The sequence below is a fragment of the Dermacentor albipictus genome, chromosome 3 (assembly GCF_038994185.2).
Source record: "Dermacentor albipictus isolate Rhodes 1998 colony chromosome 3, USDA_Dalb.pri_finalv2, whole genome shotgun sequence".
Classification (NCBI taxonomy): Eukaryota; Metazoa; Arthropoda; class Arachnida; order Ixodida; family Ixodidae; genus Dermacentor; species Dermacentor albipictus.
In genome coordinates, this window is record NC_091823.1 from 36,100,953 (window position 1) to 36,118,456 (window position 17,504).

General features: G+C 42.8%; 1 protein-coding gene across 2 annotated transcripts in view; it reads left to right on the forward strand.

Annotated features, from left to right (window-relative positions):
* Positions 1-14,857, forward strand: part of Cyp40 (Cyclophilin 40) — a 34,709-nt gene extending 19,852 nt beyond the window's left edge. For both annotated transcript variants that reach the window (XM_065432819.2, XM_065432824.2), the window contains exons 9-11: positions 7,870-7,956; positions 8,877-8,919; positions 9,999-14,857. In XM_065432819.2, the coding sequence (XP_065288891.1) occupies positions 7,870-7,956; positions 8,877-8,919; positions 9,999-10,087 (219 nt within the window). In that variant the 3' untranslated portion in view covers positions 10,088-14,857. The remainder of the gene's footprint in view (positions 1-7,869; positions 7,957-8,876; positions 8,920-9,998) is intronic.
* The last annotated feature ends 2,647 nt before the right edge of the window (positions 14,858-17,504 follow it).

Consider the following 17,504-nt stretch of genomic DNA (forward strand, 5'->3'; position numbering starts at 1 on the left):
TTATCCGAGCTTCGGAACGACGCGTGTCCTCGCTTGCACGACACCATAACGCTCCCTGGCACGGCGTTGAAATGATGTTGATGTGGCTTCACGCGCAAACACACAGGGCGCTTGGAGGTCGTTGTTCCGATTTATGAGGCTTGTTGTTCTGCCGGGCCGCACAATGGAGACGGCGCACCGTTGTGTTTTCGCGACAAAAAGTTGAAACGCTACGTTTTAACCGATGCGTACGCAATAAGTTGGTAAGGTTTATGCGGATACAAAACACATTATGTTCAATGGCCACTAAGTCGGGGATTTGACTTACCTACTTTTAAAACGAAACTACTGTTTAAGCGGGTACGGTTTAACGAGGTTTTACTGTACTATGCTGTTTCCATGCTCTTTGAAGTTACTTTAAATGCTTATCGTATTCGCAAAAATACATAATAAGCTTTCCTTCTTTCTTTCTTGTTGAAAAACACACCTGAGAAAACACCTGTCCTTTATATCCAATATGTTGCACCGAATATTCAGAGTGTGCACCAACCGGGAAAACCGGGAATTCTCAGGGATTTTGAATAGTCTGGAAATACTCAGGGAAAACTCAGGGAATTTGTGCTTCTATCAGAGAAAATTGGCTGTAATTTTATTGAAAGGGAACGTAAGTCGCAGTAATGCTGGCTCACGTAACAGAGAGGGATCGTAACGAATCGTCTTTCGATGCTGTGTCATCGGCTGGAGGAGTTGCCAGTGTACAGTCAATGGCCGACTTTCTGGACGCCCGACGGCTCCGCGGTACCATCACGTACCCCATAGAGTCAATGTCTAAGAATGTCTGAAATTTTTGAAAGAAGATCCCTTCGCCGTCCGATTGTCCAGACTTCTTGCTGTGACCACAGGTCCAAAATGGCATTAATCAAAGCCACCACTGCTGCCGTTTTAATTACTTCGTCGGCGTCATAAACACTAGGCCTAGCTGCTTCAACGTTCATTAATAGGCTTCTTGCCGTTCGTTGCCGTATTCTTCATTGAAAGAATTCGCCGCTGTAAGCAATGGCACCGACTCCGTCCTTGTGGTCCTTGCGATTGGCTTCAAAGCTAGGAAAGCACAGCGCGTTGCATAGTGCCGGTTCCCAAAAGTCAGCTTTGCCTCAATACAGAAGTTTTACGTGGTGAAGCATAAGCGTGGGAAGGGGCAATTGTCACGGGACCCAGTATCTATTTCTTAATTATACACGCGTCCATTCGCCATCTCTTGTCACAGTACAGGCACTGATATGCCTAGTAAGCGTGCTGGTAGGCCTTTTCGGATCTGCCTGTGGCGATTTGAGTCCTTAATGGCAGTAAAGGACATGCATTCATTTTTTCGAACTGCCCAATTGTACGGGCGTTTTTGCGGCCCCTAGGAAGTCCGAAAAATTGGACGTTGACTGTACAGCTGACGAAGAGGATGCTTCAGGTGGTCCGTGGGGAGACTGCGCGGTGGGAGGAAGACGAGAACGAAAAGGACCTCCATATTGAGGAATGAACGGGAAAGGAAGCTTGCCGCCGCTTTTTTCAAGAAGCTTCAGCTCAAAAAACAAAGTGTTGGCTTACGCCAGAATGCAGGTGTCCTTCATCCAAATCGAAATAAACTCTTTAAAGCAGTGAAATGCAACAATGAGGCGTCGTGCGCGGGCTGAGAGTATGTCAGAAGAGTTGAGGTCGACACACCAGCTATTGAGAATCTCGTGTGACAAAGTTCGGGCCTCACACCAATGAGCTTGCTATAAATTGATAAAAGTAGCTCATATCTCCTTCAGTCACGGCGTCCACATTTGTAAACGCGACCTGTTTTTGCCCATTTATGTGCAGTGATAGCCAGGAATAGAGCATGGACATCAAGCTTACGGCAAATTGAAGATTCTGATAACCTAAATTACTTCCATTTTGCTTCTGAGTGACATGTATCGTTATGGAGTATCGCTTTGGTGAAGGCACTACCATGTTTTACATGATGCTTGATGTGGGGCATGTCGCTAGCAACCTTGAAATATATATTTTTGTTCTTTCTTGAAATGCTTGAGGTTAATGAATAACTTGTGCATGTAATTTGAGCTGAAGATTTAATCCTTTTTATGAAAAAATGTAGTATGAGTTACCTTACAATATTTAAATATTTAATTACTCTGTAATTATAATGACTCATCATAAAATGCCCTAAAAGTCGTTCTATCACCTTGATTTGCTTTCAGTGGAGTCTCAAGCACCACCTATGTTTCACACATATGTATCGACAGTCAATCATAATTTGTGACTAAAGTAGATATTTGAAAACATTTGTTTATGTATATGCCTCGTTTTTATTCGTATTTGAGAATGTTCCACTCGATTTGCAATGGGTTTTACCATTTTTTTTTTTCAATATATTTTATTCGCTGCACATTTTACTAACCCCTCGCTTCAGATTTTTAAAAATAATATAAATGATACTCCCTACTATTCAAACTGGATTAAGTCATTCTTTAGCATGCTCACTAGAGAGTGACAGCATCGGGCGGCATAGCGTCAGCCTGTCTTGACAAAAAACAAAGTTCTGTGTCACTCAGCGAATTTTTCAAGGGCACTCACGGTAAACCTAGAAAACTCAGGGAATTTGGGAATGTCAACTTGGTAGACACCCTGAATATTGCTTGTGATTTTTCTAAATTTCGAATTTCAGCGTGCTGCAAGCTGGGCCACAAAGTGACTAAGATTTGCAGAGAACCAACCTTTCGATAGCAGCAGTCAAGGGTGTGAGCTCAATTTAAAAGCAATAAAGGTAATGGATGCAAGAGCTCAGAAAGGGCCAACTTATATTCATTATCATCACAAGAAAAGGAGAGGTTCCCGAATTTAAGTCATTGGCTTAGTCACCTAAAGTGACGCATATCCATGATGGTGTCACTGTGCAAATAGCCCAGTAAATATGCATTGGCAGTATGTACCTGCGCAGACAGTCCTGCACGAATGCTCGTTGCACTAAAAGATCGTCCTTCGAGCCTTTAAGCACCGTGTATAGAACTTGTTATTTGTTACTAAACATTGTTATTTCTCATATTAATCATGACACCTTTTTATCTTTTTTCACTTCCAATTCATCAAGATATCGTATACTTTAAATTCACAGTCGTGTTGCATTCATAAAGATACAATAAACCTTCCAATGTCCATACTCTACTGCAGTGTTGTAGCCAGTTTCTATGCCAACCTCAAAACCTTATATGTGATACATAGCATTACAGTTAAACCTCAACATAACAAAGTCAGTAAAATTGGCAATTTGCTTTGTTATGTTAAAATTTTGCTGCATTGAAATTCAACATCTTATGCAAATAAGCACAGTTGGTGATGGATTTTCTTGCGGGGAAGGGGCTCCAAAACTTTCTAATTTGGAAAACACACACTTGAATCGGAAAGAAATTCGTGTTATTGAATTTGAGGGTCAGCGATGAAAGGTACCTCCATGCCATGTCGAAATCTTCACGTCAGCGGTACGAAACACAGCCAGCTACACTTTCGCGTCTACTCCTGCTCCATTGCTGATAATGTCACCAGCAGCGGTACAACGCTGTAATGAAAAGCGCCAACAGCTGGCAGCGAATGCTTCGTCTGGCTCTCGCTTCAATGCCTCTACGAAGCTCGAGATTCCGCAACATTCAGTTCTAAATGTGCGGGAAGACAGCGCCGGAAGATGCAATGCCATCTAGGCATGCCCAATCTTTACACATGCGGCATATTACCACTAGAACAGGGCTTGCAGTTTGCATATGCGCTCAGCCATGTGCAGCCACGGCTGCGCTAAGAAAGAAGGCACATGCCAATCTGCCCCAATGGCTTCAAGGCTCACAGGCCCAAGACACCAAATTTCTGCGGCTACACCCGTTTTGCAGGCGTAGTCCTTGAAGCCGCCGACTGTGCACCTGCTGTCTTCTGTGCCTTCGTTAGGACAGCCACTCCGAGGTTCGCAAGGTTGGGATGTTGAGGTCTCCTAACGCTAGTCATCCTGGTGTGTCCTTACTCTTATAGCACCAAGTGCGATGTCAGCAGAATCATCAAATGCACGAGCCACTAGCAACACAGACAATGACCAGAGAAATTAGCAGAACGCCCATTGCTCTGACCTCACACGCGATCAGAGAATGGAACAAGTTGAAGACGAGGATGTAGAGCATCTACGAGTTACGTGGAATGCCATGCTCTTGGATATTCAAAATGTTATGAAAAACATTGAAATTGTTTTGAAGATGCAAAGTGCAAAGTAAATGACTACTGCTTTCTTCTAAAATCAAAAAGCCAGAACCTGAAAAGCCTAGACACATAACCTTATCAAAATGGACAGAATTAGAGAGCAATGTCTATGCATGCGAAACCTTCAAATTCGAAATGTGCCTCACAAAAGCAAAGCTGCACGTCAAGATTAAGTAATTAGAAAGAAGGCCAGAAAACAGCAATGAAGCCAGAGGGAGCAGTATTGCTATGGAAATCTTAAGAAGTGTGTTAAATAAGGTGGCTACTTCAATGCGCGCAAACAGAAATGGTGCGACTTTGCTCGAGCTAATGCAATCAAAGACATTTGCAAGAAATTACATATTTTAATGCACCTTGAGCTCCAACTACGATAAGTTCCTTGAAGGTGTCCTCAGTCATTATGTCAACAAGGAGCAATGTATCCTGTCAGTTTTTCATTAAGTGTGTCTCAAAAAAAGGGGGGGAGGAAGAAATCGAAGGAAAATGAGAAGCCTCTGGAAGAAGAAGCGGACCAGATTAATTAAAGGAAGATAGGCTCCTGCAATGTCAAGCAAAGTGTCAGTTGAAGTTAATGGCAGCAAGCACAAGAACAATGCCTCAAGGAAGATTTAGGTTCAATTGTTTCAGATCAGCTAGGAGCAGAAGCCATGCTCAAGGCATCGAAAAAATTGTCGCCAAGAGGGGAACAAAAGCTTGGACTCGCGCAACAAAAAGCGTGCATATTTATGTGAAGAGAAAGTGCGAGTTAAGTGGACGCTGGAGAGTACTTATAAAGACAAGAGAGATCAGTGAACTGAATAGAAAAAACCTTGCTAGAAGTTTCAATGCAGGATGTACCAGAACACAACACAGCACATTAATTTTTATTCTACGTTGTGTAAAATAAAATTAAAATGGAAATCACACCTCGGATGGCAAACAACTTGCATTGCGTAAAACGAACAAAACTAACTGCGTCAAGCATGCTATTTTGCAGGGCCTGCATCGGTGCAGATCTCTTGCATCACATGACATGCTGTATGGTCGCTTTAAAAAGTTGTGCCGCTAGGTTACAACTTGACATTCGGGGAAAGCGTCCGCTTTGTGGTAGGTGCAAAGAGCGGCAGCCTTGCGCGAAGCCTGTTCAACAGCCCTGTGGCAGAGTTTTTGTTCCATTCTCAATCAAGATTTTGAGATATCCGCAATTTGGCCTGTTGGAGTTGTAGGACGATCTTGCCGCTGCCACCAGTTGAAGGAGTTGGAGTCGGGTCGTAGGGAGGACCTTGACTCTTCATTGGGACTTAGGCGAGCAGGATTTATTTACAGTATTTACATTTTAAACAAGAGACACATTTGACAGTCTAGCAAGGCTCCCAAATGGAGCACGTAAGACGAAGCATACATTATGCGAGCTCGAAGCTCCAAACACACTACCGAGCACGCAGCTCACGAGCACACTCACAGAGCACGAGCACCCACTAGCAGCGACAAGCAGCTGCTTATAAACACTTCGCGTTCCCTAGATCCCTAGGTGAGGCAAAACGTTTGACCAGTCAGCGTAGAAAGTCCTCGTAGCTGGCCTGCCTTTGAGGGAAGGGGGTAGAGGGTTTACACACACACGTATGCACAGCTTTCACTGCCCCCATCGACGCTAGACGGGCTTCGCAGAACTCTGGGCTTGCTTCTTGACCAAGCTGACCTTCGCAGCATCGCCGCCGGTTGTCCATTGTCTTGCGTCCTGTAGTCGCCACTTGTCTGAGAAGACTGCGAGGAATCCTGGGGCCCGAGGAAAACGTACTGCAAAGCACCCTTTTGTTAGGGAAGCTCCTCTTGCTGCAAAGAGACCGTAAAGACTCGGCAAATTAACCAACAATACACGGGGCGCCAAACGTGGCCAGCCCTGCTGCCGTCGCCGGTTTTCTGAAGGAAGTTGATGGTCGGTTAGCGCTGTCGTCCTCGCTGGTTCTCTGAAGGGCGCCACCACAGTGGGTCGATTGAAGCACGTGCAGCGGGCTGAGATAGCTTTGCAGAGCAGTACCCCTGCAGGCTGATCCTAACAGGCCCAAAACTACTTCAAGATAGAGGGCAATAAATACATGGCACGTATTTTTTCGAGATATGCGAGTTCAAGTTAACTGTTTGTTGAATATAGAAGGTGGCCACATCTCGCCACATACGACCATCATAGATGTTGGGGTTCCATTAAAGGAAGAATATCAGGGCAGCCATTGTGTCAGTCTTAGTTTTTTACAATGCATAAGGCATAAGCACTGGAAAAATGGTTGTTTGATATTTGGGATGCTATCTACCTTTACTATATGGCACCACTGGCTTGGTCCAAACAAAGCTTGTTGCATATAGTTATTCATACTTGTAATAACCCATAATTCTGTCTTGCATTATATTTCATTCAGGCTTCAGATAACTGACCATTTTTAAACCAAATGAAATTTATTGGTTCCAAGGAATTTGAGATACTGCAAGCTGACCATGTTTGTTTTGATCCACATAGTGAAGTCAGAAGCACAGTTTCACGGTAGACGGCTGTGTGCCTAGTACTGTGCAGGAATACTTTTTAATGGTGCAAGGTAACATACCGTATTTACTTACATAATGATCGCACTCGCGTAATGATCGCACCACTGAATTTAGTTGTCGTCAAAATTGGATTTTTAAAATTTCCCGTGTAATGATCGCACCCTGAACTTGCCGCAGCGATGTGTCGTGTGTCAAGTCTAGCTAATAATGATCGCACTTACCATCTGTCGAATGCTACGCGAACGACTCTTCAAAACAAACCAAGTGGTCTGCACGCACCAAACATTCTTAAGCAGATGCCCCATTTCATTGCTTTCTAAACTTTCTGCACTTCCATGACAAAAAAAAGCTACAACTAAACTTTTCTTTATTATGTGTAGGTTTTATAATGGTTGTGGTCAACAACAACAAAAAAAAAGGGCCTTTTGATTCTTCTCGTCTGCACTCGTGGGCACGCAACAAATCGCGAGTGGCAACGATAGTAGCCACATTTACACTGATACGTTAGGAGTGTGCCCTGTTCATACGCCGACGCTTGTAACATGGGTAAGATATTCCCCCACCCTTAGCGGAAACGTGCCGTATTAGAATAGTAGTAAAGAGAAATGCCGCAGTTTCCACTGCATGCCCGCCATGTGTTTCGAAGTCACCGGCAGCTAAGCGCACCTATCTGCTTCTGTCCCCTCAAAGTAGACATGGCTACGTTATTGTCACAAACTTCCCGATATTAACGATATTATTCATTACTGATACAGAAGAAACTGTTTCAATGCACGCAATGTGCCTCACAAGAAGAAAAAAATATCGCGTTCGGCTTTCTCTGCTGGCTGCTATTTTCGTTTTTGTGTCCCACACCACATACAGCGGCAGCTGCCTTTGTTAATTAACCTGTTGTCATCCTGCAGCAAACGCGGGATGAAAAAGAAAATTTTTTTTTTCTGTTTGCGGGAAATTTAACCCGCGTAATGATCGGACCCCTGAATTTGCACCAATTTTCTTGACAAAAAAAGTGCAATCATTATGCGGGTAAATGCGGTGATGAAATTAGAAAACTGCAGGAAAACTTGTTTTTAAACACAGCGCAACTCCACATATTTGCAGGCCCTTGACCTTGAACCGAGACACCCCAAGGCACTCTTCCGGAGAGGCCAGGCTTTCCACGGCATGCGGGACTATGACAAAAGCATGGTATGCTTCCTTTATTGCTTGTGTTTTCTGACTTGTGTCTTGTGAAAACCCAGCATGTTCTCTGCTTTGTGTATGTTGAGTGTAGTTACTGTCTCACTGTCAGTGTTAACCTTTTTCATAAGTGGCATCCCCACTTCAAAGGGTTTACCCTTTTCAGTAGTGGTGACATTGATCCTTCATCATACAGTGCAGCAGCAGAGCACATTGCTGGGAAGCTGGACATTTAAAGGCAAACTACAGATTTAACCTGCAGCATGACAAGTTGTAGCGTGGGAACGCATAGATAAACAGAAAAAGAGACAGGCGAGCGCTATTCGTTCGTCATCTGTTTGTCTAACCATCTGTCTGTTTCTGCACTTTGATTTGTCATGGTGTCATACTGCAAGCTCAGACATCCACAATTCTTAATCTGAAGCCCAACGCTGTGCTTGAAAATATTTTGTTTTTGTTTTTGTTGTTTTTGTTGTAGGTGGTGCAGGAGCTTATACATGTGAAAATAGAGCATGTCAGCTGAAAAGTAATGTGGGGAATAATGTGGAGGTTATTTAATTCATTGTGGAAGCATGTGGGATAAACAGAGGGCAAAAACAATGACAAGGATGTTTTCTAGCAATATATGTCTTTGCAGATTTTCCACCCTTTTTTATTGGCTTGAACATGATTCATGCACTGCTGTGCTACTGTTATTAATGGGATCAGCCACTCAGCATGATGCATGATAAGAATTGAATGGAAAATGAAATGGAACATAGTAATAAAATACCAGCCCTGGTACTTATTCAACAACCTGTTAAGTTAAATTTTTCGTCTTTTGCAGGGGGAAATCTGTCCAAAATAAGGAATTTTGAGACTTTAGAAAGTAAATTTGTCAGTTTAGTAAGGAACACCGCTAATTAAAGTGTTGCTTACTTTTTTTGCAGGCAAACCTACAGCAAGCACTCTCCCTCTCCCCCAACAATAAAGGTAGGTATCACTTCCTACCCAGCTCTCGTGCAAGAGTAGTGGGAGCCCTCACCTTACCCGCAGTGTTGGCGTAATGGCTTTGGCGTTGCACCGCTAAGCCCCAGGGGGGCGAGGGATCGAACCCTGGCCACAGTGGCTGCATCTTGATAGGGGCAGAGCACAAAAACGCCTGTGTGCAGTGTTCGGTGCACGTTAAAGAACCCCAGGTGGTCAAAATAAATCCAGAGTCCTCCACTATAGCATGCCTCATAATCAAACTGTGGTTTTGGCATGTAAAACCCCAACGCTGTAAAGCAGACTCATTATCATTATCATCAAACAAAATCTTGTAGAATCTTTTCTTTCGATACGAGGTATTTGTGTTGTTTTTCTGTCATAATTTTGGAAAATAAAAGCTTTTATGTGACATAGACCAAGATACATGTACAGACGCATAGTTTACAAATTTTTTTATTTCAAACAGCTATTGGGACGTAAAAGTGTCACCAACAAGCGAACACTGCCAATTGGCATCGAGCATTCCGTCGCACTACACAGGGACACATATGTCCCAATACCTCTTTCTCAATAAAAAAGTAGTTTGTACTCTTTTAAGTTCAGGAATCTTGGTTTAATAAAAACCCTTCATCACTGCTCTTTTTATTAAACACATTATCTTCCTTCATTGAAAAAAAAACTGCAATACAAACACTTTATTTGTTGATGGCAAAGCATGCCTTTGTTCCATGTCTCCACCAACGTTTTGTCAACATTTTGTCGTAGAGTCGTTAACCGAAATAAGATCTTTTGATAATGGAAGCTCACAGGTTCTGTAAATTGGCTTCAGTAGGCTTGTAAGTGCAAATCGTATTTATCAATTATCAAGATATGTTTCAAATTTGGGGACACACATGTTGCATGTATGTTAAGAGGTTGAGGGATATTTGGCTAGCAGCTTATTTTCTTTTATCATTTCCAAACGAATGAGCATGGTGCGGGCTTAAGCATGTGTCAGTAAGTATGTGTGACCGCAACTGAATTTTCTTGTGACCTTCCCCATACGATCGCTGTTCACTGACTGTGGAATTTCTTTTTCACAGCAATACTTTCAGAGATTGCAGCTGTAAAAGGTGAAATGCAAGCCTACAAGGCAAAGGAGCGCAAGGCCTATGCAAAACTTTTCAACTGAGCTCAGGCATGGCATCCTTCATCCACATAGTCCACTGATTTCGCCATCACACTGCTGTTCCCTCCAGAGCTTGGACAGCTCTTCCGCATCAGAAGTGGTGGTACACACCTTAACAAGTTCCACACATTCTTCACGTGAAGGCAACACCAGTGTGCGAGGGCCACTTGCTCTGATCAGCTCAAACCCACAAGTGTTTAAGCAACTAGCTTGAATCGACAGGACACTGTCACCGTCCCTCCTTGTTTGTCGAGAAGCCTTTACAATAGACAGTTTTAGTATAGCGTATAGCAGCATACACAAAGCGTTAGCATCGCATGCTCCACACTGCGCCTGCATTGTGTGTTAACGGTGCTGGATCCCTTACGTACGTATGCTATTTTTGGGATTTAGTGTTGAACGCTAACGCATGCAAGAGGAGCCTTATGTATGGCAACATGACGGCACCAGTCGAAGCAAGAGCTGCCCGCTTCGGTTCTATCAGGTCGTCGGCCTGCACTGTTCGTCTTAGTCATTCCCCACTAATGCTCATATTTGTTTTGATTTCCGTGATGATTCTTCAACAATGTTGTACAGGTTACAAATGGGTGGTGTTTTCGAGAGGAGTTCTTGATTAACGGCGCGTTAGGCTTAACAAGAGAGGTTGCTTATGTTTGCTCATGCTTGCTGTAGCTGCGTTGAGATGGCGCCGTTTATGTTCGCGTTAGCATTTTGCTCCATTCTACTATTCTAAAAGACTAGTTTGTGCTGCGCAGAGCAACCTTACTTAGCGTTAGGGTTGCGTCGCACGCTAAGCAAGCATTTTACGCTATACTAAAACTGTCTAGTGACAGCCATTTTCCTTTTATGCCAATTAGAGGGCAGCAATTGTAGCTCCCAACTTGTATAGAGGACCGTTAAAGGGACACCAAAGGCAAATACTAAGTCGATGTGAACTGTTTAAATACCATGCCAGAAACCTCACAATGCTTGTTTCATGTTAAGAAAAGACTTGCATTACGAGAAAATTGCGTCTGAAGGGTCTGAAGACCTTTTTCGAAATTCAAATCTTCTGCCACCCAACAAGGGGAGTGGTGATGTTGCATGTGCCATCACCACCCCTTGCTACCATCGGTGATTAAAACGGCGCCCGACAGACTGCGGTACCGAGCCATGACAGAGCGGTAGATTCGCCCCTGCAGCTGCTTTTTGGTCAAGTGGCATACATTGTTCGTGCATCCTGCGACATCACATGGAAGTTGACTTCTCTGCTACTTGCAGTTTATCCGAGTTTTGCGAGCCAGCAAAACCAGCGCAGTACTACACGGTAACAAAACTGCTGAAATGCGAAAGCGTGGGCGGCGCAGAGTTGAGCGAATGCGAAACCTTTTGACCGCCCGCGTCGTTGTGAAGAGTAATTTCAATGAGTTACTTTTTCTAAAAATGATTTTAAACTGAAGAAGTAGCATTTTATTTCGTCCTAAAATAGAATACAAGGCTGTTTTTTGCAACGAGTGGTTGAGTACTAGTGACGGTATTTAACTGAGGAATGCTTGCGTCATCGGGCAAGTACTTGAATGTCCCGGGGGAGTCTCTAATCATATCCAGCATTTATCTCAATTTCTTTATTATTAAGGCTCTGTTTGTGATAATATCGATGCGTTAGAGATTCTCGAGCACTAATCTATAACTTTAGCTTGAATTAATATTTGCCTTTAGTGCCCCTTTAATTGTTTCCCTGCCACGGGGAAAGTAGATGTTTGTTGTAAGTTACGGCAATATATTTTTTCTGGAGAAACTACTGCACTCAATATTTTATGTAATTCATAAACAAAAAGCAGAATGAATGTGCTTTTCACACATTAAACTTTCATTAACGAGACATATGTCATAAAAGGAATATAAATTGCCACATTCAAGATTGTGGAATAAAATTGAACAAAGTTTGTGAAGACATGCTTGTGTATTCTAAGAAAAAAGTATAACAATAATTTTGAGATATACAAAATATATTGTCATCTAATAGACACTATCTTCAAAAAAATCAAGTTTTCATTGAACAGGTATTCCAGTACAAAAATTTAAGTGCAAGCACTACTGTTTGGCGTGCCTGGCTGTGGCCGCCGGTGTTCTGGGCTGCCGTGTGCGCCGTCACTCAGTCTCAGATTCAGTCCTACAAAAATGCAGCGTCCTCAGACTCACCGCTGCTCTGCTCAATCCATTGATAAAATTTGCCATAGACGCTGTGGAATCGCGGGATCTACAATCTATGGAAGTGCGCCTGCCGCTCCCGGAAGCGGCCATTTTTGCTTTCTGCTTTGACGATCCCGAAACTTCGGTGTGAGTTCAAAAATTAATGCCTGGCGGGAAAAATAGCTAACTGCTTAGAAAACAAGAATATAGTTCTCCTCCTTCACGTCTTATGGCGCAAAGTGTCCGTGAACAGCACAGAAGGCCTCAAAAGCAGCGTTTGAAAACATCGATAGCAGGCAGCCATGTTTGTTTTCTACTGAGACAATTGCGAAAACTTCGGAGTGCATTCAAAATTCACTGCCTGGGGGTAAAAAGCGAACGGCTTGAAAAACAAAAATAAGTTATCTTCCTCCACGTCCCATAGTGCAGTGTGTCCGTGAGCAGTGCGCAAAGTCTCAAAAGCGACGTTTCAAACCATCGTTAGCAGGTTAATGGTGCCTAGTAGGTGCAGTACAGAAAGAGTTAAGCAGCTTTCTGAGAACATGTCACAAATAGTTAAAAGATTGCGCAACATTGCCCTATTATGTCGTAACACGCGAAACACGACTGCCCTTTTATCTAAACTGCGCCTAAAGCTGCTGAATTTCATGAAAGGCTGGCATTCAGTGAAGCCTACATACTTAACTGTACAGCTACACTCTTTGTAGTCTTTAGCAGAGAAGGCTAACAATTTCAGCAAATCTGTCTAGCACAAGATGCAGCACTTCTAGGTGTGAGGCATTTCTGTACATATAAATAGCAGCTGTGTCGTCGACACGAATACAGCTACATTCTATTGCAGGCACAGTTATGTTTGCCAAATGCAAATTGAGCATTAGTGTATAACATTGTCAATGTTGCCGGTGCAAGTCTATTGTCCCATAGAGGTTTGGGAAGTAACTTGAGTCTGTGCCCACCGCATTTAAGAATAATATAGTACTGGAAAGCCAGCTAGCAATAGAAATACTGTCTTCATATAACAACTGATATCGCTTGATGTTGTTGCTTGCTGCCTGCAAAGCATGCAGGGCCTGTACCTTGAGTGTCTTCTGTGCGGCAATTGTATTGGCAATACTACTACAATAGACTTCCGTTAATTCGATCCCGACTGAAGGTACCTGCCAGCTCCCATGCATTTCTTATGGGCCCAAGCTTTCGTTATTTCGAACCTAGAATTGGCCTTCGCCAGATAATTTGAGCTTGTTCAATGAGCACGAGCTTGCCTGACCCCTATGGTGATCCCAGTAGCAACCCTTTAGTGACAGCGTCGATCTCGGCAGAGCTTAGGTAAGAGTGAATGCATCGAGCACACGTCACCTTCTATCAAAAATGGTTATTTTCGGCCTGCCCTAGGAATATTTTAAAGCAATAACCGTATATCACACTGGCTGATTACTGTACTTACCGAAATCAATGCACATTTTTTTTCCCCGATAAGAAATGGGCCGAAAATTTCCTGCGTGGTGCAATTGGATACCAAACCAAAAATGCCTTCATGGCGTTTGTATGCCCATCCACATAACACGAATTTATAGCGGCAAAGCTGACTTTAAGAAACCGGCCGTCATTGTGCAACACATGTTGCTTGCAAAAAAAAATCGGGTGTGCGTTAGGTTTTTGCTTTGCTTAGCAGCTTTAATGTGATTTCTACATTAGTTTTCCCACTTTGAACAAATAGAAAGTGCCGCCCATTTCATTCGGGGGCATGTTTAATCATGCAGATACCGGCAAATTAATCAGTAGTGTGCTTTTGGCATTTTTTTCTGCATCTTGTTTAATTCGACCCGCTACAAAATTCGATCAATTTCATCAGTCCCGTCATGGTCAAATTCATGGAAGTCGACTGTATATATAAGCAGGTTTGTATTTTTTTGTACAAGTTTGGCACACACCAGAGACATTGAAGTGGGGAACATATGTTCTAACATAAGCTGAATGGTGAGTGCTTCGCTGATGATGTTAAAATATAACCGATTTAGTTGCAATTCCCAACTTCAGAATGGCATAAGAAGTTGTCAAACATTTCAGAAACACCCATCTCTTTATTAAGTATCATGGCCAGCCACCTTGTCATACATTTATTGCTTAGGGTATTGTGAGGCATTGCCCAAGCATTTTTTTTTTTTTTTAATTATGAGAGGATTCATTACTTGCATCATCACTGAGTATAGAAAAGAGCCCTTATGTATAGTAGTTTCACATGGTGGCTAACTTGGCTTTGCAGAGCAACGTGGCGGTGCTCTGTGATGGCCATATGCTAAAGCTAAAAAGAGTTGTCTGGCCACTTATGTCTTTTCTTTTTCAGTTATTTGCTTTACAGTGTTTTCTTTTTTTCTTTTCTTTTTCTTTTTGCTTTTCTGGCACATTACATAGCTTCCTAGAAACTACACAAAAACATGTACATACTTGTCATGGGTGCCATGGATGCTTGTTGACCTGTTTCTGTATATAATATAGTGTGTGGAAACATTTGGTACTTGTATTGAAGAGGTGTCTGGAGGATTGTCTTTCTTGGTGTTGACTGTATGAATGAGTCTTGTAAAAATATATGGCAGTGAATTAGTTGTCTCGTTTGCCTCAGTTACTGCAGGCATCCCACAAGAGGACCTACAAAGGTAAATTAATGACGCAATTGTGCAAACATTTAAAGGCTGGTATGGTTGTTGCAGCTGATCCTTGCCATATGTGCCGTCTCTTAAGCTTTGGCTCATTAGCAAAGTAAAAAGAGAAAAACCAATTTTAGGGCAAGACAATTTATCAGGAAAGTACAACAGGTCACAAAGCCTAAGCGCACTAAGGGCTAAATTTATATTGAACCTCAAGAACACCTAAGGCATTAGTAGTTTTGTAAATAAAGCTTTAATAATAGAGAAATTGAGGTAAATGCAACAAACTATTTGCAACCCACCCGAAAGATTCAAGTATTAACCTGAGGATGTAGGCACTACTCATTAAAATTCTATCTCTGGTGCTCAACCTCTTCTAATAAAAAAATTATAGCATTGCACTGTAAGACGAAAGAAAATTAGAAAATTCTACTTGTCCAGTTCTATTCAATGTTTTGAAATAGAACTCAACAACGATGCAGGCGATCAAGAAGTCTTGTTCGCTTGACTCTGCGCCGCTCACGCTTTCACGTTTCAGTAGTTTCATTATCGCGTAGTGCTGTGCTAGTTTTGCTGGCTCCCGAAACTCACACAAACAGCACGCAACAGAGAATGCTAGATTTCCTCCATGGCTGCGCATGTGTGTTTCGTGCAAAAAGAAAAACCGTAGCGCCTGGGGAGCTGGAGCTCAACCAGCTTTCCGAACCCTACCCATATATATATATATATCGAAACGGGCAGATGTATAGTATGTATATATGGGGAAGAAGAGGACGGCTGGTCCGCCAGCCGAAACGTTCATACAATATATTGTGAAAATCCAACATATGTCGTACTCTATTATACTACTGGGGCCAGCGTGATTTCTTTAGCCACAATTATATATATATAGCGTGAAAGAAGCCCGTGAATACATGCAAAGTGCCTCGAGCGGCCAGTCGCACGGCAATTTTGTGTGCATTTGTGGGATTCTTTCGTGCTCGGAAAAACACTTATGTAGCATATATTGAACAAAAAAAAAAAGCTGTATTGAGAGTTTTCCGTGTCGCTCTGCAATTTCTCATTGACACTTTTCATATAACTAATATTTGAGAAGTTGATTCAGACATTCTCTAATTAGGCAGAGTGAAAAAAGAATAATTGGGGATCTCCAAGCAACAACAAATACCTTGGTTCTGTCCAGCTCGTGGCATTCACATGTATGGAAACTATGGCCAAAGTCAGCTGGGACACCCTGTGTATATTATCTTTAATAACAGGTTCACTTGAAGAAACCTCAAAGAATAGTTCACTTGGAAGAATTGTCTTATACTTCACCATTACTAATGCTGCTTCGCCTTTCCTGCATAACTAGTCTAGTCCTTTTTTTTTCTCTTCTTTTTTTAAATCTAAGTCTGCGTGAATCTGGCTTGGTTTCATTTCAGGGAGGGGGAGGGCAGAGGACCTCCTCCCCCCATTTTGGGAAGCTCCAGAGGGGCTCAGGCCCCGCACAGAATGCATCAGTGGTCATCTTACACAATTAAACCTCGATATAACAAAGTATTCAGCTTTTTATTACTTGTCCATGTATTTAAACCTCAAACAACGAACTGTGTTTATACACGATTGCAATACAACACTTTCACTGTCACCACGAAGGAATACCAAGATAATGCAGAACTATGGACGCAGATGGAAAGATAGCTAGTAAATCTACAAGCGTCTGCTTGCAAACGTGCCTCTCGAATCGTGCGTCCGCCAGCACTTTATGGCATCGGTGTACGTGCTCGCCACTTGCCTAGTCACCGCCGTTAAGCACGTCTTGTGCAGCTTTTTCCTCCACCCTTTTGCCATACCCTCCTCTGCTTTCCTCCTCACGCTCTCCGCTATCGCAGTCGTTCATCCCTCGCTGCGCTCTGCATTCACCTTCATTTTTCGCTGTGCTCGTTTATGCCGAGGGACGCCAACACTCAACGCAGGGATGGGCGCCAAAGAGCTGCGCTCTAAAATGGTAGGGGATACTTAAAGTGCGCTTCTGAACATAACACGATGCGATTGCTCAAATTGACGAACTATACACAGACCAGGAAACGTCCCCGACATTGGCTAGGTTTTAAAGGAACATTGCGGGCCACATGTTGCAAATGGGCCTGGAAGGCCTGTGTGCAGCTTGCAAGCCCCAGTATAGTTTTTTTTACAGCGAAGCTGCTACGGGCTAGTTCCCCCACAGTTGGGTCCGTATGTAGACACAAAATCCAGAAGATGGTGCGATGCCAGGCCAACCCGTGGCAGAGATACGGGCGTTAAGAGGAAGCTTTAGCTCGGGCCCAACTTTGACACGGCCTATTCAGATACACGTAAAACGCAAAAATATTTTCCTGACATAGCCACTGGATCAATTTTAATGAAATTCGTTGCATTTAAAAGAGAAAGTTAAATTCTAGTGACTGTTGGAAGCGGAATTTCGATTTAGGGCCTCAATTTTGTTTAAAATATTTTCAAAAATTTGAAAGTTTGGAATAAATAGAAGCACGAACTTCATAAATTAATAGGTCTACTTCAAGAACAGATATCGCAGTTTTGTAAATGGCATCCACTAGATCGTTCGTTGAAAGCGGACAAAT